This window comes from Diutina rugosa (assembly GCF_008704595.1).
Source record: "Diutina rugosa strain CBS 613 chromosome Unknown scaffold7_size311281, whole genome shotgun sequence".
Taxonomy (NCBI): domain Eukaryota; kingdom Fungi; phylum Ascomycota; class Pichiomycetes; order Serinales; family Debaryomycetaceae; genus Diutina; species Diutina rugosa.
Genome location: NW_022995140.1, coordinates 219,852 through 238,489, shown reverse-complemented (window position 1 = coordinate 238,489; position 18,638 = coordinate 219,852). Strand labels below are relative to the sequence as shown.

Here is an 18,638-nt window from a genome sequence, read left to right as displayed (position 1 = left end):
CGTCATTAATCATATCAGGTGAGCACCTTCAAGTTTCTAGTTATTCTTCTAGTTCATTTGGTGTTGTCACAAAGTTAATACTAAGCCGTGCCCTTGCCACCATGGATTCACTCCCCCACTACCCCCACCTCTAGCCACCACGAATAAACTATCAATTATCAATTAACCTTCATAAGCCCCCCTACCCTCAGGGGCGATCCCTTATCGCCCCATTGTTCAGGTCCCGAAGTCGCACCACGCGATGAACCTCCAAGAAATCATAGCCCGGTTCACTTTACAACGACAGCTAGCCAATGACCCTCAGACGAAGCTGGCGGCGTTCCTTGGGACCATTGATGGCCAACCGGCCATCTTGAAGCTTGAAAAGACCCCAATTGATGAGTCCACCCCGAATATAGCCGCGTTGATCACGAAGTGCAATGTGCTCCAACAGAATGACATTTATCTGTGGGCTCAGGCTCACGTTGACGAAGAGTACGGGGCCAAGCTTGACCTCATCTGGCCGTGTACTGAAACTCATATCCGCAAGTACGACACTCAGAAGTACCATATGGTAACTGAGACGGCGGAGATGTACCACAAATACGTCGTTCCCTACATCAAAACCCAGCAGGGAGACCGCATAAAGTGGGTATACAACATTCTCTACGACGGTAAGGAGCTGGAGACGTTTGTTTATCATGATAAGGACCCTAAATTCGGCTTTGTTCTCTTACCCGATATGAAGTGGGACCGTACTAATCTCGACGCCTTATACTTGACGTGCATTGTCAACCGCAAAGATATTGCCAGTGTGCGTGATCTTACTGGTGCTGATGTCCCCTGGCTTGAGGATTTAAAGGCTCTCATCGTCATGGCCACTAGAGCTAAGTATAGCGTCGCCGCCGACCAATTGCGTGTGTTTGTCCACTACCACCCGTCGTACTACCACTTCCACATCCACGTGGTCAACGTCGCCCATCAAGGTCTTGGGTATGGCATCACCGTGGGCAAAGCGATCATGCTTGACGACATCATCACCGTGCTCAAAGTGAAGCCTGACTTCTACGCCACCGAGCCCCTCACCACGATCATGGGTGAGAACCACGGGTTGTGGAAGATTGAAGGCTACCGCGAAGCCCACTACGCTCAGTTCATCCTGTAATCTTTTTATGGTTATGCTGATTGCGTTCGTTAAAAATCTCTATCATGCTAATTGGCTTATTATTCGTTAAACCGCTTTCTCTCGTGTCTAGTAATTAAAGTCGCTGGTCGAGTCCCGCACCGCCATCTTCGCCATACGCAACATCTTCGTCCGTGAGTCTTCCTTAGGAGCTTTACGCTTAGTGGCAGGCGTAGTACCCGCAGTTCCCCCAAGCTTCTTAGGGGTCTCCCGAAGCCCAAAGGATTTCGCCAAGTGCCCCAAATGGAGACTCTTGACGTTGAAGTAATTCTTTTCCAGGTTCAAGTGGGTGGTGTACGCCCGGATGTGCGAGGTAAACGCCTTGATCGCTTGCTCCTTAGCCCCTTCATCTTCGAGTAACCATCGTTCCACGTTTAAGTGCCAAGTAGTGGCGTGAGTGTCCCATTCCGTCTTCTTAGCACCTTCGCCAAACTCAGTGAGAATCGCCTTATAATCAACCACATCCACCCCCTTGTGGACAGTATTAAGCTTATCAACATAAGTCTCTTCGATGGGAAGTAAGAAGAGCGTGGCGTGACCGTCGTTACCCACACGAGCTGAACGACCGATCCGGTGCAAATGGTCGTCAATGGTGAAGGGAGGGTCGTACTCCACCACCAGCGTAATATTGGGGATATCTAAACCACGAGCAGCAACATCGGTACAGAAAAGCACCGCCGGCAGCTTACACTTGATGAACGCCGAAAGAGTCAGCAGTCTCACCGGTTGTGAAAGCGACCCATGGAGTTTGAATACATTAGCATCGTTCAAGAACGGCAGCGTACGACCGTCAGTATCAATGGTGGCAGTGCTATCTTCCTTAGTGGGCTTAGCAAGCTTTACTCGGTGTCCATCCTTAGTGAATACCGTGAAATGGAAGTCGACCAGGTCCAGACACAGCAAGAACACAATGACACGAGCGCCAGTGGACATTTGCAGTCTTAACTTAGCGGCCAACGTCACCAATCTCAACTTGGCAGGAGCCACCACTACTTCCTGAGTTAACTGATCAGGAGCTCTCTGCAGCTCTTCATTGAAAGCAACCGTCAGCTTACCATCAACACTAACCATTTCCGGGTCGTGCAACACAATATTGCCCAACTTCTTCACATTAGCCTGAATCGTCGCCGAACACAACACGTTTGTACGGTCAGTGGGCAAACCGGGCCAGTCGCCAAAGTTCTTATCGTTTTCAATCTTATCGGTGATCTTCTTGATCGTCTCCTCGAAGCCAAGCTCCATCAACTTGTCCCCTTCATCAAGCACCAACCAGCGGAGCTCGGCGGTCAGGAACAGCTTGGTGTTGTCGATGTGGTCGGCGAGTCTGCCGGGAGTACCAACTAAAATGTTAACCCCTTTTCGGAGTCTAGCCTTTTCCGATTTCTTCTTCTCACCCCCAATGACGATACCGGGAACAATATAATGGCACACCTTAGTGAGCAGTTCCAACACCAGGTAGATCTGGTGGGCCAATTCCCGTGTCGGGGTTAAGATGATGGCAAACACCCCCAGTTCCCGGTGGATTTTGCGTTCCAGCTCCATCAACAGATGTAAAATAGGAAGCACAAACGAGAGAGTCTTACCCGACCCCGTCTGCGCCTTAATGAATAAATCTTGCAGCAGCGCCACCATTCTCGGTACCACAAGCTGCTGTACTCTGGTGGGGTGCTTAAATCTCAAATTGTCGTTCAAATGGGTGACTAGCCGCTCATTAAGCCCCAAATCATTGAAATCGGCCAGTAAGGGGGCATTGGTGGCGGCATACTTCACCGTATTCTTCTTCAACTCCAATTTTGATGCTTCAGAATGGGTGAATAACGATGACACATAAGTATTCCCCTTACCGTCGGACCCACGCCCTTCAGTATACTTCAGTTTCGGTCCCCCTAACCGCGGTCCCAAATGGTCAGTACCCGGTTCTGCCCTCGGTTTCCGCTCCCGAGGCTTACCTCCAGCATTCTTACCCTTATACCCTGACTCTGATCTCGGTTTCCTCGGCGCCACCGGCTCCAGGTTGGCGTCGCTGCGGGTCTTAGGGGTGATCTCTCTCCCTTCAAGGGCCAACTGCATCTTGCGGCGGTCCCGCCATCTACCCCCGACCACTTTGGGTGCCTTGGCAGGCGCCTGGCTCGCCAGAGGAGCGGCAAAGTTCAACAATAACCCGTCATCCCCGTCCATAATGAATTCAGGGTGCGATGAGGCCTGGAGATACGGGGCTGCGGCTGATAGTGCCGCGATGGCCATCGCCACATGGTAGCGCCGCAAAATATACAACGGTTGAATATTACGGTTAATTTAATTAAATAATTCATTACTATAATCATAAGTTGGCGAGATCAGAGGTGATCATGTCTATATAGTCGCTCTTGGTGGCGGTGGTGGTGATCACTTCTTCTTCCGGCTTGGGAAGGGCCTCGTCAATCCCCTCGCTCTTCCAGCTTAACCCGACCCATTCCTCTTCGTCAAATTGCTTGATATAACGCAAGGCTTCGCCCAACGCCCCGTTGTAGCCGTCAGCATTTAAGTTCTGGGTAGGGGCCTTGGCGACGGACAGCAATATTTGCATCGTCTGCGGTTTCGCCGCCAGCTCGTGCTCCTTCCGTTGAGCCGCAGCCGATGCCTTATCAACGGCATCAATATATTCGAACTTAGGTCGTAATTGTACCGACAGCGCGATGGGAGTCATCACCACCTTACCGTCGACGACTCGACAGACATACATCCCCTTAGCCGGGTCCAAGACACCTTCCACCGTCTGCTCACCGATCTCCTCCCCCCACAGGTCTTGCTTGTTGACATTGAAGAACTTGGACGTGTCCAACGGCTGCTTGATCTGCAAATAGTTCAGCTTTGGTTTGACTGCTGGTTTGATGTCTTCAGGCAAATCTCGCAGCTTAGGGCGACCGGGGAACTGTAATATGTGATATGATCCTTCGGAAACTTGGTTAAGGAGGACGGGGACGGTGTTGATCACGGGGTCATCGCTGTCGTCGTCGGCACGCGTATCCGAATCGGCCTCCTCAGCGTCAATCGAGCCCGTCTCCGTGGCTTCAGGGGTATCGACGTCCATGACCACGACGTCCACCGGCTCCTCCTTCACCACCACGGCGTCATGCTCTTCTTCGTCGACGAATAACCCTTTGCCAGCCATGAGGGATGAGACGCTTTTCGTGCGAACACAGATCAGCACCATAGCTGATCTGACAGATGCAACCAGCAGTAGTGTGCTGAAACTTGTTTCAAATTGAATTAGGTGTATTTCTGGAACAGTTGTCTATTTAAAATTTAGGACTCAGTTTATTATGGATCAATTCCCTAGTAGGATGATATATCCTCTCTTATGGGAATCAATGTTTGTATGGAAGACTAATCGGTGGAAAATGACTTTTATTACTCAAAGTTACTCAATCTCATACTGGAGATACCCGTTCAATTGTATGGATTAAAAGCTACTCCATCAATCTATTCTTTACAACCCCACCACTCGTGGCACCCCCACCACTACTACCATTCAATTTTCACCAGTGCGCATCTGTTCCAGTATGAGCGACTTCAACATCAGGGATACCTACCTCCAGTTCCTCGCTGAGGACCCGGAGATGACGATGCCCATTGCCGCCATCGAGTCGCTCGTGGCTATGATCCGGCAGAAGCAGCCCCAGACGTCGCTGGAGCTCCTCAACTTGGTCAAAAGCAACATCGACGACCTCAAAGCGCAAATCCTGAACTCCATCTCCCTTTCCGCCGGGTGTGACTTGTTCATGCGGTTTGTCCTCAAAAATATCAACTTGTACAACGACTGGGGGCTGTGTCGCTCCAATCTCGTGGAGAATGGGGAGCTTTTCGTGCAACGGGCTAAGGAGAGTCGGGCGAAGCTCGCCAAGCTCGGGGTGCGGTTTATTGACGACGACGACTGCATCTTAGTCCACTCCTACTCGAGATCGGTGCTCCAGCTTTTACGTGAAGCTAAGGCTAACTTGATCCGGTTTAGAGTCATGGTCACTGAGTCTAGACCCACTGGCGAAGGTTACCGCATGGCCAAGGCCTTGAAAGCTTACGATATCCCTGCAGAAGTGATTGTGGATACCGCCGTGGGGTTCGTCATTCACAGCGTCGACAAGATTTTCGTCGGTGCCGAAGGCGTCGCCGAGCTGGGTGGGATCATCAACCACATTGGCTCGTACCAGATCGGGTGTCTTGCCAAAATTAACCACAAGCCGTTCTACGTGGCTGCCGAATCGCATAAGTTCGTGAGAATGTTCCCCACTGCTCCCAACGACTTGCCGGCGTCGGTGCAAAACGACCAGGACCGCAGCCAGTGCTGCGACGCCAACGAGGCCGACATGTTGACCACCTACACCACCGACTACACCCCTGACGAATACGTTACCGCGTTAATCACTGACTTGGGGGTGTTGACGCCGTCGGCGGTGTCGGAAGAGTTGATTAAGGTGTGGTACGATTAATTTTGAGGGGGGGTTTTCTTGCATGTATAATAATATAACGGATCTAATTAGGCGATGTGAGACGTATAAGAACCCGCTTCAACGCCTCCTCGTTGTAGACATCACGCCCTTCCACTTGGTGGCACTTCACTCCCATGTGCTCAAGCAACTCGGTGTTGACGGGAATCCCATGCTCTAAGTAGACGATGTCGGTGACGAACTGGTCCCATTGTCCCGTAAGGTGTACGGCCAGCTTCAGATTGTCAATCAGATAGCGGGCAGCGTCGACAATGGCGCGTACAAAGTCTTCGCCTGCCATGCCGGCAGTTTCTCGATCGGTACATCCATTGAGTAAAAGGATCTTACGAGCGGGACCGGTGACGATGGCCTTACCCATGTTTCGGAGAATAATGATGGGCACAATCAGGGTCATGAGCGAGCCAATCGAGTACACCAATACATCACAATTAGTCACCAGTGCTGTAGCGCGAGCGTAACCAATAGGACAGATTTCTTGACCATAAGGCAGAATGTAGAATATCCGCTTGATCGGCGACAATAATGGTGTATCTTCACATTTAGAAAAGTGAAGCTGAGACTTTTTGAGCTCAGGATGGATATACTGAGGGAGATTACCCGCTTCATCATCTGATGATAGAACTGAGCCTTCTGACAAGCGTCTTGCTGGTGACACCACGTTGATCTGCGGAGCAGGAGTGGACGGTGTCATGATTAATGAATCTGACTCAATGCCAAACTCTAGCACTGGTGGTGACAGTATGTCAGGCGTCAGGGCCATAATTTGCGGCAGGGGTGGTTGGGTGTTAGAGAATGGCGGAGGGTACACGTCAGGAGCAGTAGTGAGCGACGGATGCGAGATTTGCAGCTGCCCGGTGATGATGTTGCCATTCTCTAATAATGCCAGAATGTGGTAGGAGAAGTTGGTGTTAATGCAGGGAAACACTTCGACGTTAGGATCGATACCAGTGATGCGGCTAAAGAGCTCAATTGCCGAGTCCAACGAGCCCACAAATAGACGTACCCCGGTCAAGAAAAGGTTACCGAGATTGGCCAACTCAAACCGGTACAGCTTAGTGGCATTGGCGGCGGAGGGCGGGCGCAGTCGCTTCAAAAGCTCGACGTTTACGTGGATGAAAAACGACCGGATCAACTCCTTAGTCGACGGAAGAATACCCTGCCAGATCGGGTGGGTGCCATCGACAATATCTGCCCACTGGTCCTTGGCATCCTTGGGGTCTTTTGATAGTCGGAAACTCAAGAGATTGCGGAGTCGGTCTTGGTGGGGCGGGATAAGTCTCGTGAGCCGTGACCGTATATCGCCAATTGCCGGCCCGCCAATGACGCGGATGAGTTCGCTGGTGGACCCGCCGTTATCGGAGATAGGGATGATATAGGTGATCTGCGGAAAAATCTCGCCAAAGAGCCCCACAAGCTCATTGGTGGCGGTGCCTCCCGAAAACACTGCCAACCGCATTCAGCCTCGAGGAGGTTCGCGTGCGGCTTAGATATATACGACATCTACACGGTATCATAGATTTAGGCGCATGTATTGAATCCTTATAAAAAACAAAGCTACCAGTAACTTCCAAAAAAATCGGATTCAGGGGTGGCCCTCACTTTTTCTTGGGGCAATCAGCACAACCTTTGGGGCCATTGGGACAACCGGAGCAAACTTGAGGAGACGACATGATTTTCTGAAATCAGAGAGTAAGGAGAGAGAGCTTATCAATGGTATTTATAGTACTGGTACCTTCAATTCTAATGCTTCACGTAAGCGGAGTATGTCATTGATATGGTCATGATACCTTTAGTGATCCTCAAAACAGAAACGTACCCGCTTTCAATACGTATAGCTGTACAGGTATGACCGTTTGAATTACGGGTAATACAGTGCAACCAAATAAGTCTATTCCAAAGGGTATGATTGGTTACATCGTTTCATGGGACACTAGAACTGCTGTTGAGCTCAATGAAGTCGATGGACTCTTTCGCGGTGCCCCGTCAATACTTACCATGGGTTTCTATAGTTATAGATGGCATCTTATTAGATAACATGATTCTGCGATATCTCCGATCAGTCCATCCAATCACCGCTATGCCTCTTAGTCGTCTTAACAACGATACAATCGCTTTGTGCACTGCTTGCATTCAGGGGGTATATACCCTCACCAATAAGCAATTCAAGCAATTTGAACAAAGCAGTGACGTGATACTAATAGTGAAGAGTGTTTTACTTTGAACCCTAGATATGCTGACAATCTGTTCAGGATCTTTGCTTGATTCAATCATATGAAGATCTTGCCAACGTAACTAAGTTCAGGGGTGCAGACTACTCATAGAAGAGTTGAGTACAATAAGAACACAAATAGGCTTATCATTGACGTAATATTACAATACAGGTCGTAGCTTCATTAAATTAGTGGGTGGGCACCGATTTCAGTTGTCATCGGTAGTGACGGCCACCGGCTCGGATGGGTTCACGGCCACCATCTCCTTCACCGCCTTTTCAAACGATTCCGATGTCGGCACCCAATGATTGTTCACGGCGTTTATAAGTTTAAGGAGCATATTGTCCAATTCTCCCAATTGCCGGTTGTGCAGGTGCATTTCGTCATTGGCGATAGCCTCAAGTTCGGCGGTATCTCGCTCAAGCTTCTCGATTTCAAGTTTCTCTTGGTCAAGTGTCGCGAGCACTCGGCTGTGTTCTCGTTCTTCTTGGCGACTGCGTTCATCGTCGTCGCGCTTTCGTTGTTCGTATTGCTCCTTGAATCGGTTCAACTTTTCATTAGTCGATTTAAGGTGCTTTTCGTGGCGCTCAGCCTGATCTCTCAATCGTAGGAGTTCGTTCTCGAGTCGGCGAAGATCACTTTGACTGCGAGCATTATCCTGCTTGGCTTCAGTAGCATCTTCATAAAGCTTCTGGTATTCGTTCACTTCATTGAGTAAAATCTGGAAGTGGGCTTGAGGGATTTGAAGTTGTCTCTGCATGCTGATGTAGCGTTGCTTTTGTTCCGAAAATGCAGCGGTTTCTTGTTCCAAGTGGGCGATATCTTCCTCCAATGCCTCAATCTCACGCAACTCAGCGTCGTGGTCGAAATTTTGGTAAGACTCAAGCTCACGGACGTCAAGCAGAAGCTGCTCCAACTCATTCTGTTTGAGCTGAATATCGTTAGTCAAACTGCGTTTATCTCGCTTGAAATCCTCACACTGTTGCACGAGAACATCAGCAGTGTCTTTGACTTTCAAAAGCTCTTGTGACAAGAGATAGTTGTAGTGCTCACATTGATCAAGATCAGACGACTGTGACTGAACGATGCGGTTGATCTCGTTATACTCCGCCTGGGCTTGTACTAGATCCTCCTCGGCTTTAGTATCACGATCAGTAGATGCTTCCATACTGGCGAGAATATCATTGACATCACCCTGATGATCACGGAACTGAGCAAACTCAATCACCGCATTCACAATAGCTCTGAACGTAGCGACGTCAGGCTTGGTGATGTTGGCAATCGTTAATCCTGTCATTTCCGGAGTTCTTGATAATCTGAGTAAATCGTGGAAAGCGTGGAACATCACCGTCTCGCGAATCTTAGGCTCCCACTCACTAATCATCTCTGGTCGATCGGCGAACAACTCGTGGACCCGTTCACTGATCATTTCGGGCGTCAACCCCACGAGCTGATCGACAATGTGTTCCATGAACGCGGCCATGACTTTTGGCGTGGGTCGCTCAAGCTCTTCCCGACTGATGTCGAAGCGGAGAATCTGGAGGAAGTTGATGGTCTCGGCTATGTCCTGCTCCGACTGAGGCGGAGCCATCCCCTGGGACTGTCGCCGGTAGAAACTGGCCCGGGTGTTGCTCATGATGGCGCTTTGTTTATGTTGGTGCGGCTCAAAAGCGTACGCGACTTAATCTCTACCAACTGCCTAAATCGTAAATTCCAGAATCTGAATAAAAAAAAACCAAAACAGTGAATGAAACAAGCATGATTCAAAGTTGGGTAAAAGATAACTCTACACTTTTTTGCTCGCATTGGTCGTACACTCATGATGGGTCAAAACTATATACTCTATACCCGTTCGGCGGTCCAGATCGCCGTGCGGCACACCAACTTAATACACTCGGTAAGCAACATGTACGGCACCGCCTTCTCGGCGTCGTGCTCGATGGCGGTGTCCAAGTGCTCCAACTCGTCGTCTCTAAACTGCGAGATCGTCTTTTTGAGCTCAGTCAACTCCGGCAGCACCAACGCCTGCTTGTCCACAGCGATGTTGGGATCAGCCAAGTTCAATTCCTCGCCGGTTTTCTTGTCGTATATCTTGATATCGCCGTATTGGTTCTGGAGCACTCTTAATTGCTCGTTGTAATGGCCACCAATAACTGTCTCCACTGCCACCGTGCACGCCATCGCTGCCTCCGGCAGAATCGCTGCTGTCGACACACCGATAGCAAGCGCCCCCACCTTCCACAACGGGGTCAATAACGATGGTCTCACTCGGCGTTGCACCTGCAAATCGTTAAACGTCTTGTGGTGGTGGATTTCTTGATCCCACATGTGTTGCAACACCGGCTTCAAATGAGGGTACTTGTTCAGCAACACGAAGTACTGGCCCATGTAAATGTAGTCGGCGCCCAACTCACCCGCCTGGTCTACGCGTACCACGCGGTCCAAAAATGCCTTCTGGGCGGGACTGAGCTCGCCGTAGGTGATGTCGTCGCCGTAGTACTTCTTCACCGCCTCCGCCTTGGTGGCAAGCCCTCTGAATTGGCTCCGAGCTCTGCAAACCAGTCGTAACATCGTTATAGAGGTATGGTGGAGTTAACAAGGGGAAAACCCTTCGCACGGAAAAAGTGGTGCCATTATGGAGTTAAGCTGAGCGTTGCGGGCCTACAGAGGAAAAATGAACTCCTGAATTTTAACTAACTACTGGGTATAATCGCACTAATGATGAATGGTTGAAGAGACTTGGTTCCCCGAAGCTTACTCCGGCAGGAACAAGTCGATGACTTCGCGAGCAGTGAGCCAGTCAAGCTCGGCAGGGGGCCCACTCATGGTGAGACTGGTGCCTTGCTGCGTGGTGAGGCCGTCGAGCCACAGGCCCCCCACCGTCGCCGTCAGGTGCCACTTGACCCGACCACTGCCCACGAGGGCCGAGCCGAACTCGGCCATGCATGCACGAGGGTCAATGGGTGAGACCATCTCGCCAATGCCCTGGATGGTGGCGTCGGTAGGGTTCGACACGAACATCCAGGTGCGGGCGCCGTTGGCGGCGCTTTGCTGGTAAATGTAATTCAACAAATTGTTGGTCGACAGCCCCAGTGTCCAGCACTGGTTGGCAATGGCAATGTCGATATGCTTTTGCGTGGTGGCTGGCACCACGACGAACCGGTCTTGTGGGTGGACCCAGGTGATCCCGTCACATTCCAGGGCCCACATGAAGCTCTCCAGGTCATGCTGGTGGGCTTGACGCCCCCATGGTTGGCCATTGATGGTATAAGAGCTGGTGGATTCAAGGTGGACATCCTCATAAAGCTTTTGGTAATTGAGGATGCGGTCAACGTCAACCACCAGACGAGGGAACCGCTCCGGCGGCAGGTGGTCTTGAGGCAGTAACGGGATCAACAGCGCATCCACGTCCACCGGCATGTTGGTACCGGCGCTGGAGAAGATTTTGCTCCACGCCACTTCCAGCTTGACGATGCTTTGCAATTGGGCGTCAAGATTAGCCGCCTTTTTCTCATCCTCGGTGGCTGAGTTTCTCGTGGTGTCCGGGGTGTGCAGCCCTAACGGTGCCGCCTCGGGCGCCGGGGGGCTTGCCAACAAGTCAGCCCGAGACGACTCGATGCCGAGCTGCCCTAGGGTGTATCTGACGTTGTCACACACGTCGGCAAACCCATCGCTGTCGGAGTCGGAGAACGCCGAATAGTCGGAGTCTAGGAACGATACCGGGCGGGGCACGATGGGGAGGGGACACACCACCTTCGACGGGTCGGTGGTGGTGACCTCGGTAACGTCCTGGAACGCCATGACCATTAGGGGGGGTGGAGGGGTGGGAAGGGTTGAGAGTGCTTGCAAAAAAAATAGCAAAGACGGCGGCGTGGGTGGGTTTATATACGGGTGAGCGTGGGTGGGTTTCGGTTGAGGAGGGGAGCGGCTGCTGCAGGAGAATTTATAGCTTTAGAGATAACAATGACATGCATTCGCAGGCCGCGTGTGTCACGGGGGGCTCAGCGTCGCCTTGGCTTTTATAAGGGTGGGTTTCACCTCAGTACGCCTTAAACTTCGTAGGTATAAAGGATGACACCGCCTCGGGGGGCAAATTGGTCACCCGCACTAAATTGGTAAATGACGGAGGCGGTGTGTCTTCGTGACCCGTTGTCTACATGTTTAAAGTCATCCAGATCTCAGATGCTCTTTATCGTGTATCTCTGCAAGTACGGCTGGAATCTGGGGCAGATGCAGGTGTGGCATGCCTTCTCGGCTGCCCACGTAAGGGTGGGCTGCACCGCGAACATCACCACTGCCTTATGATAGCCGCTCAGGGTCATTAGCGGGTGACGACGGTACAATGGTGGGGGTGATGGCGGACCATCATCGCTCAATGGGGCGCTAATAGACGACGGTGGTCGTTATCAGCTACGTCATCCTAAACACGCCTCACCTAAACCTACATCGACCCACTGTTTCAGGTGTGAAACGTGTCTGGGCGTACTACCATCACCCCACCACTTTCCTCAAATATTGAGAGCTAAGGCGGACCACATCGCCATGGGGAGACTAATGCAGGTCTACGACGGCAATTCCGCCTTTGTGTCATAAATAATGTGTGTGTCTAAGAACAAAGTTTGCTGAAAAGCAATTCGCGCGGTCGCGCTCTCGGCAGTCGAGACAGAATGGGCCGCTCACTACGTGCTCCTTTGTGTAACGGGCGGGTGTTTCCCCACAAGGCCCGCTGATACCACCACCCCCCGGGGTCACGCAGCCACCCCACACCGATAAAAACCACTAACTCTGCCAGAAAATTTTACCCATGAAACCTAAATTATGACTCAATCTTTTTTTTCGTTTTTCCCGATACGTCATCTTTCGCTCGTCGTTTAAGCCCACGTCACTGACCCGCTCAGACTCATTGGCGGGTGGTGCACTCTGCGCCCACTTTTTTTCGTGGCCACCCACCACTCGAACCTGTGCGACACACAATCACAAGCCATGGCCGCTGAAACCCCCGTCCCTGCCCAGGAGGCGCCCGACCAGGTGATGGCGGATGTCAACGCTCACTCGTCTACCCGTATCGGGAAGTACCAGGTGATCAAAACCCTCGGTGAAGGGTCGTTCGGTAAAGTGAAGCTCGCTCAACATTGCGTTACTGGCCAGCGAGTGGCACTCAAAATCATCAACCGAAAGACGTTAGCTAAGAGTGACATGCAAGGCCGAATCGAAAGAGAAATCTCCTACCTTCGGTTGCTTAGGCACCCCCACATCATCAAGCTTTACGACGTGATCAAGCTGAAAGACGAAATCATCATGGTCATTGAGTACGCCGGTAAGGAATTATTTGACTACATCGTCCAGCGGGGGAGAATGCCCGAGGATGAAGCCCGCCGCTTTTTCCAGCAAATTATCGCCGCCGTTGAGTACTGTCACCGTCATAAGATTGTCCATCGTGACTTGAAACCAGAAAATTTGTTATTGGACGATAAGCTTAATGTCAAGATTGCCGATTTTGGTTTGCTGAATATCATGACCGATGGGAATTTCCTCAAAACGCTGTGTGGTCTGCCGAACTACGCTGCCCCTGAAGTCATTTCTGGTAAATTATACGCTGGTCCCGAAGTCGACGTGTGGTCGCTGGGTGTCATTTTGTACGTGATGCTTTGTGGTCGGTTACCTTTCGATGACGAGTTTATTCCGGCGCTTTTCAAGAAGATTTCCAATGGTGTCTACACTCTCCCGAACTACTTGAGTCCCGGAGCTAAGCATTTGTTGACGCGGATGTTGGTGGTTAACCCTCTTAATCGTATCACCATCCACGAAATCATGGAAGACCCGTGGTTTAAAGAGGGTATTGCCGACTACTTGTTGCCGCCTGACTTGTCGAAGGCCAAGGTGGAAAAGATTGACATTGATGATGACGTGGTCAACGCGCTCACGGTGTCGTTGGGTTACCCCCGCGACGAAATCATTTCTGTCATCAATAAGTACAACGAGCAAGAGACTCAAGCCACTACTAATGAAATCTTGGATGCTTACCTTTTGATGAAGGAAAACCCTCTGCTTGTGCGTGACTTGAAGAAGAGCAAACAAGACTTCCCCGCCACCCCTGGCTACATGCCTACGCAACTGACGCTGAAGGCTCCCGGCGTTGCCCAGCTGGTGACCTACCAAACCCTTGCCTTAGTGCCGGATTTGAGTACTTTGCCCAACTCCACCATTGCTATCTTGCCACTGTCATTGCCCTCGATCCACCGTGAGTACATGCGGCAAGCCAATCTGCCAGCGGCCCAAGTGCCTCCGGCTCCCGTCAAAAAGCTGAAAACCAGATGGCACTTTGGTATCCGGTCGCGGTCATACCCGTTGGATGTGATGGGTGAGATCTACCGGGCACTTAAGAACTTGGGTGCTGAATGGGCCAAACCTACGGAAGAAGAATTATGGACAATTCGGGTCCGGTGGAAGTACGAAAATGACCAAGCTGACGAGAAGACCCCCAACCTCATGAAAATGCAAATCCAATTGTTCCAACTTGAACCCAACAACTACTTGGTTGATTTCAAGTTTGACGGGTGGGAGTTTGAGAACGCCGAAGAGGACGAGATCCCGTCGCCGTTCATCAAACTGGACTTAGACGACATGAGTTCGTTCTCGGCGTACCCGTTTTTGCATTTGGCCACCAAATTGATCATGGAGTTGGCCGTCAACAGTCAGAGTGGTTAAACGTATTTATAGTTATAGATGGGTGCGGATATCATGACTAGGACCTCGACGGGGCAAAAATATTTGCGTGACGTGTTTGTCATACAACTGCCTGAACCTTACCTACTCTTGCTGCCCTTCTACTTGGCTGGCCAGTAGACATTCTTCACCAGCACACGCTGATTATATAAACTTAAAAGTTAATCAAAATGAACGTCTCACCTCGATTAATATGAGTTACCCCTAACTTGGCCACACCTTACCTTAATACCTCCTCTCAGGCTGGAAGATAGCAATCACAGTTTACCCTGCAACCCACAATGAACGGACATTACGAATTGAACGGTAGCCAATCTCGTTAGCCTCAAGGTGTCTACAATTGTTCTATAAGCCTAAACCATCACTAAACTATAGATATAATTCTTGCATAGATTAGCTCGTGTCTGTTCCCTCAGTGTCGCAACCCACCACGTCTGCGTGTTGTTTTTGTATGTTTTTCTTTTCCCGTTCGGGGATGATCGTTCCTTCATATAACCTAATCTATGCTGGGACACTTTGCGATCCAGAGTGCGCCTGCTCGATTACGGCGACAAACAAATCCCCCCGTCTTGTTCGTTTTGCTGGTCTCTGAGCGTTGTCCTCGTGATTTGCACCATACACCCCACCCCTGAACGTCGCCCGACCCCCTCACCTCCCCAAGTTTCATCTGGAGCCGTATCCCTGCGACGCTAGCCCCGCTCGATGATTACCATCGACTTGCAATCCCCCCGGTTGACCGCCGAGGAGTTGCGCAACAACCAATTGAACCTCCATGAAATCGCCAAACGGGTCTACAAAAGCAAGAAGACGACCGTGCTCACGGGGGCCGGTATTCTGTGTAATGCCGGCATCCCGGATTTCCGTTCCCTGGAAGGGCTTTACAACTTAGTCAAAGCTAAGTTCCCCAACACCAAGCTGGTGGTGAAAGGACAAGATTTATTCGACATCTCTCTTTTCCGCGACGAGACGCTGCTCCAGTTGTTTTGTACATTTATGGCACTGTTATATGCGCTGAGTCGCGATGCCAAGCCGACGGAAACCCACAAGTTTATCAAAGTGCTCAAAGAACGGAGCAAGTTGTTACGCTGCTACACCCAAAATATCGACTGCCTTGAGCAGCAGATTAATTTAAACATGGGCATCAACCTCGAAGATTTCGACGCCGCTCGCACATTCAACCAATCATGGCGTCTGCTTGACGTAGTCCAGCTTCATGGTAATTTACACAAATTGGCGTGCACTCTGTGCTTTGAAGCCTACGACTGGACCGAAGAATACCACCAACTCCTTGCTGGTGGTGTCAACCCTGAGTGCGCTAAGTGCCACGCCAAATACATTGAGCGGTTATACGCCGGCAAGCGTATTACTGGTGGTACCATTGGTCGGTTGCGGCCTAATATCGTTCTTTATGGTGAGAATCACCCTCAAGCAGAGATCCTCGCCCAAGGTCTCAACACCGACCTTAAACTGCGTCCTGACATGCTCATTATCATGGGAACGTCGCTTAAAGTTGATGGCGTTAAAAAGTTGGTTCGCCTGGTGGCGCTGGCGGTTCACCTGAAGGGCGGCAAGGTCATTTTCGTCAACAAAACCCCGTTGCTGAAACTGATCTGGCAAGATCACATTGACTACGAGGTGTTGTGTGACTGTGACCATTTCATTAAAATTCTTAAAGCCGAGATCCCTGATTTGTTCTTAACTCAAGAACAATTAGATTCAAAGCGTCTCAAGATGAATCAAGAAAAGGAAGCTCGGGCGCAAATCAAACGGGAGAAGCAAGCGAAAAAGGAAGCTGATGCTGCCGCCGCTGCTGCTCTTGCCGCTTCCACCGCGCCGGTGCCGTTGCTTGCCCCTCACCCTCAAATCAAAACGGAGCCCACCGATTCGTTTATAATAAAAACCGAAGTTAACGATTCCTTTGACGGCGCCGAATTTTTTACCCCGCCAACGACACCGTCAAAGAAGCGCCCGGCTCCAAAACTCATCAGGCGACAAGCGTCTCCCTCAAAAAGGGCCCGTTCGCTGGTGCCCACCCCTGAACCCAGCTTCACCGCTGAAGGTACCCCCGCATTGCTGTTATCGAACAGTCCCGTTTCCCTCTAAGGGAACTGGTGTAGTAATGATATGAATGATGAATAGTTTTGCTTGTGACCCCATCAAGCGGTGACATAATAATGGACGATACGTTGCTGGACCCACTTTGCCCCAGAATTCGGCAAATTTTTCGTAATGTATTTGAGGATAAAAGCTATTCATACATGGCAGAAGGACAGCGTAACCTTCGGTGTCTATAAATATACATGGCGTCATTAGTGGCCGTTGGCCCCTTGGTTGATGTACTCGACCAACTGGTCGATGGTAACCAACTTGATGTTGTGTTGCTTGCCGAACTTCTCGCAGTCAGGCAACCTCAGCATCAAGCCGTCCTCGTCACGGACCATTTCGCAGATCACCGCCACGGGCAGCAAACCAGCAAGCTCGCACAATTGCACCAGCGCTTCGGTGTGACCTCGGCGCTTGTTCAACAAACCGGGCACCGCGCGCAACGGCACCATGTGGCCGGGGCGAGTAAACTTGGACGGGTCAACGTTGGGGTCGGCCAACTTTTGCGCCGTGAGCGCCCGGTCGGCGGCGGAGATCCCGGTGGTGGTGCCCTCGGCGTAGTCACAGGTGACACAGTAGGCGGTGTTGTGGCGGTCAGTCGACAGGTCGGGCAACATGTAGTTGACGCCCAACTTGTCGGCCCGCTCCGTCAGCATGGGCACGCACACGTACCCCAGCGAGTGGCGGACCAAGAACGCCATCTTCTCGGTGGTGCACTTCTCGGCGGCGATAATCAAGTCGCCCTCGTTCTCGCGAGACTCGTCGTCCATCACGATCAAGAACTCGCCGTTCTTGAACGCTTCAATAGCTTCGGACACTTCAACAAACGTCATGGGTATCGGTGGTCAGTATAGTGAGCCTGTGAAAAATTTCGCACGGTTCGGAGTGTGGGGTGGTTAATGGACAGTGAGCACGGAGGCAACGGCTAGCGGGCAGTCTGCAAACGGACAATAACCAACGAAAACAGCAGGTGCTGGGATACAAAACCACTATTGTGGGTGGGAAGCGTCGACCTCGGCTACATATATACCGCCCTGCACCCGGGCGCCATGCTGACAAGATATTTGTCATCTCGCGGGCATTTAGTAAAATCATGTAACGGTGACGCCATATTGAGTTATGCCTGACAGCACTCAGCTCTCCGGGGCAGCATGAGAGCGCGTGTCTCACCCGCAAACGTAGGTTTCAAACAACAATCATAACAGGGCTACAATTATCAAAATATAGGCTAATTGACTCGGTTAGTGTATACTACTATTGTTTATCCCTGAGTCAGATGGGACAAAGCCTGGTTCGGGACCGGGCCGATATGTATGCTAGTATAAGAAGGGACCAAAACGTACATCGGAAGCGATACCGTTCCGACAATCACCGGCCTGTCAACCGTTTCATCAATGCCTGGTTAAACTCGACTATAATTTCTCGCATTTGCCAGATGAGTGTCGACCACTTCTCATTTGGTCTCATCACCACCATCTTCGCCCCACCATGCTCACCGTCGACCACGATGGCCACCACTTCCAGTTCCAGCACGTCGAGGCCGCCGACCAGGTGATCTACAACTTATACATTGACGGAGGAATGGACTCCACGTTCACCGTCGCCGTCCCCGCGTCGTTCACGATGGCGATGCACCAGATGCTGCCCGACCAGCTCCAGGTGGACCCAGTGTTGGTGGTGGGAGACCATAGCAATTTGAAGATCCAGATCATTGCTGCTGAAGTATCCAAGATGGTGATTATACATAAGCAGAAACCGGTTGTGCTCAGCTTAGGCTCGAAGTGGTTTGGGCGAGACCTCGCTGACGGCGACTTTGACCGACTTATGTGGGTGCTTGGCCAAGTCAAAGCTGACCTTTCTTCACGCTAAAACCCATTGACTCATTCTACACATTATTTGCATCGTCTTTTCTGTATATGTTAATTAAGACACAATCCCCATAGTGTTCGTCAC

The 18,638-nt window shown here is 51.0% G+C and overlaps 12 protein-coding genes across 12 annotated transcripts; 5 read left to right on the top strand and 7 right to left on the bottom strand. All coding sequences in view use genetic code 12, as the record gives it.

Moving 5' to 3' along the window:
* Positions 1-241: 241 nt before the first annotated feature.
* Positions 242-1,144, top strand: DIURU_002884 (5'-(N(7)-methyl 5'-triphosphoguanosine)-(mRNA) diphosphatase; the record flags this gene model as incomplete). The annotated part of the gene is made up of 1 exon (XM_034155584.1): positions 242-1,144. One exon carries the CDS (start codon positions 242-244, stop codon positions 1,142-1,144), a length of 903 nt encoding a protein of 300 aa, XP_034012415.1.
* An 87-nt stretch (positions 1,145-1,231) lies between these two features.
* Positions 1,232-3,340, bottom strand: DBP7 (putative ATP-dependent RNA helicase; the record flags this gene model as incomplete). Its single annotated transcript, XM_034155583.1, has 1 exon — positions 1,232-3,340. The coding sequence occupies one exon, from the start codon at positions 3,338-3,340 to the stop codon at positions 1,232-1,234; it is 2,109 nt and encodes a 702-aa protein (XP_034012414.1).
* A 142-nt stretch (positions 3,341-3,482) lies between these two features.
* DIURU_002882 (DNA-directed RNA polymerase III subunit) lies at positions 3,483-4,313 on the bottom strand (the record flags this gene model as incomplete). Its single annotated transcript, XM_034155582.1, has 1 exon — positions 3,483-4,313. One exon carries the CDS (start codon positions 4,311-4,313, stop codon positions 3,483-3,485), a length of 831 nt encoding a protein of 276 aa, XP_034012413.1.
* Positions 4,314-4,704: 391 nt separating this feature from the next.
* GCN3 (translation initiation factor eIF2B subunit alpha) lies at positions 4,705-5,628 on the top strand (the record flags this gene model as incomplete). The annotated part of the gene is made up of 1 exon (XM_034155581.1): positions 4,705-5,628. One exon carries the CDS (start codon positions 4,705-4,707, stop codon positions 5,626-5,628), a length of 924 nt encoding a protein of 307 aa, XP_034012412.1.
* Positions 5,629-5,671: 43 nt separating this feature from the next.
* Positions 5,672-7,102, bottom strand: DIURU_002880 (uncharacterized protein; the record flags this gene model as incomplete). Its single annotated transcript, XM_034155580.1, has 1 exon — positions 5,672-7,102. The coding sequence occupies one exon, from the start codon at positions 7,100-7,102 to the stop codon at positions 5,672-5,674; it is 1,431 nt and encodes a 476-aa protein (XP_034012411.1).
* Positions 7,103-8,064: 962 nt separating this feature from the next.
* Positions 8,065-9,492, bottom strand: NUF2 (kinetochore-associated Ndc80 complex subunit; the record flags this gene model as incomplete). Its single annotated transcript, XM_034155578.1, has 1 exon — positions 8,065-9,492. The coding sequence occupies one exon, from the start codon at positions 9,490-9,492 to the stop codon at positions 8,065-8,067; it is 1,428 nt and encodes a 475-aa protein (XP_034012410.1).
* Positions 9,493-9,698: 206 nt separating this feature from the next.
* DIURU_002878 (putative monooxygenase) lies at positions 9,699-10,427 on the bottom strand (the record flags this gene model as incomplete). Its single annotated transcript, XM_034155577.1, has 1 exon — positions 9,699-10,427. One exon carries the CDS (start codon positions 10,425-10,427, stop codon positions 9,699-9,701), a length of 729 nt encoding a protein of 242 aa, XP_034012409.1.
* A 183-nt stretch (positions 10,428-10,610) lies between these two features.
* Positions 10,611-11,663, bottom strand: DIURU_002877 (uncharacterized protein; the record flags this gene model as incomplete). Its single annotated transcript, XM_034155576.1, has 1 exon — positions 10,611-11,663. The coding sequence occupies one exon, from the start codon at positions 11,661-11,663 to the stop codon at positions 10,611-10,613; it is 1,053 nt and encodes a 350-aa protein (XP_034012408.1).
* A 1,176-nt stretch (positions 11,664-12,839) lies between these two features.
* On the top strand, positions 12,840-14,564 carry SNF1 (AMP-activated serine/threonine-protein kinase catalytic subunit; the record flags this gene model as incomplete). The annotated part of the gene is made up of 1 exon (XM_034155575.1): positions 12,840-14,564. One exon carries the CDS (start codon positions 12,840-12,842, stop codon positions 14,562-14,564), a length of 1,725 nt encoding a protein of 574 aa, XP_034012407.1.
* Positions 14,565-15,284: 720 nt separating this feature from the next.
* On the top strand, positions 15,285-16,685 carry HST3 (NAD-dependent histone deacetylase; the record flags this gene model as incomplete). The annotated part of the gene is made up of 1 exon (XM_034155574.1): positions 15,285-16,685. One exon carries the CDS (start codon positions 15,285-15,287, stop codon positions 16,683-16,685), a length of 1,401 nt encoding a protein of 466 aa, XP_034012406.1.
* A 206-nt stretch (positions 16,686-16,891) lies between these two features.
* Positions 16,892-17,518, bottom strand: RIB3 (3,4-dihydroxy-2-butanone-4-phosphate synthase; the record flags this gene model as incomplete). Its single annotated transcript, XM_034155573.1, has 1 exon — positions 16,892-17,518. One exon carries the CDS (start codon positions 17,516-17,518, stop codon positions 16,892-16,894), a length of 627 nt encoding a protein of 208 aa, XP_034012405.1.
* Positions 17,519-18,173: 655 nt separating this feature from the next.
* DIURU_002873 (uncharacterized protein) lies at positions 18,174-18,554 on the top strand (the record flags this gene model as incomplete). Its single annotated transcript, XM_034155572.1, has 1 exon — positions 18,174-18,554. One exon carries the CDS (start codon positions 18,174-18,176, stop codon positions 18,552-18,554), a length of 381 nt encoding a protein of 126 aa, XP_034012404.1.
* Between the last annotated feature and the right edge of the window lie 84 nt (positions 18,555-18,638).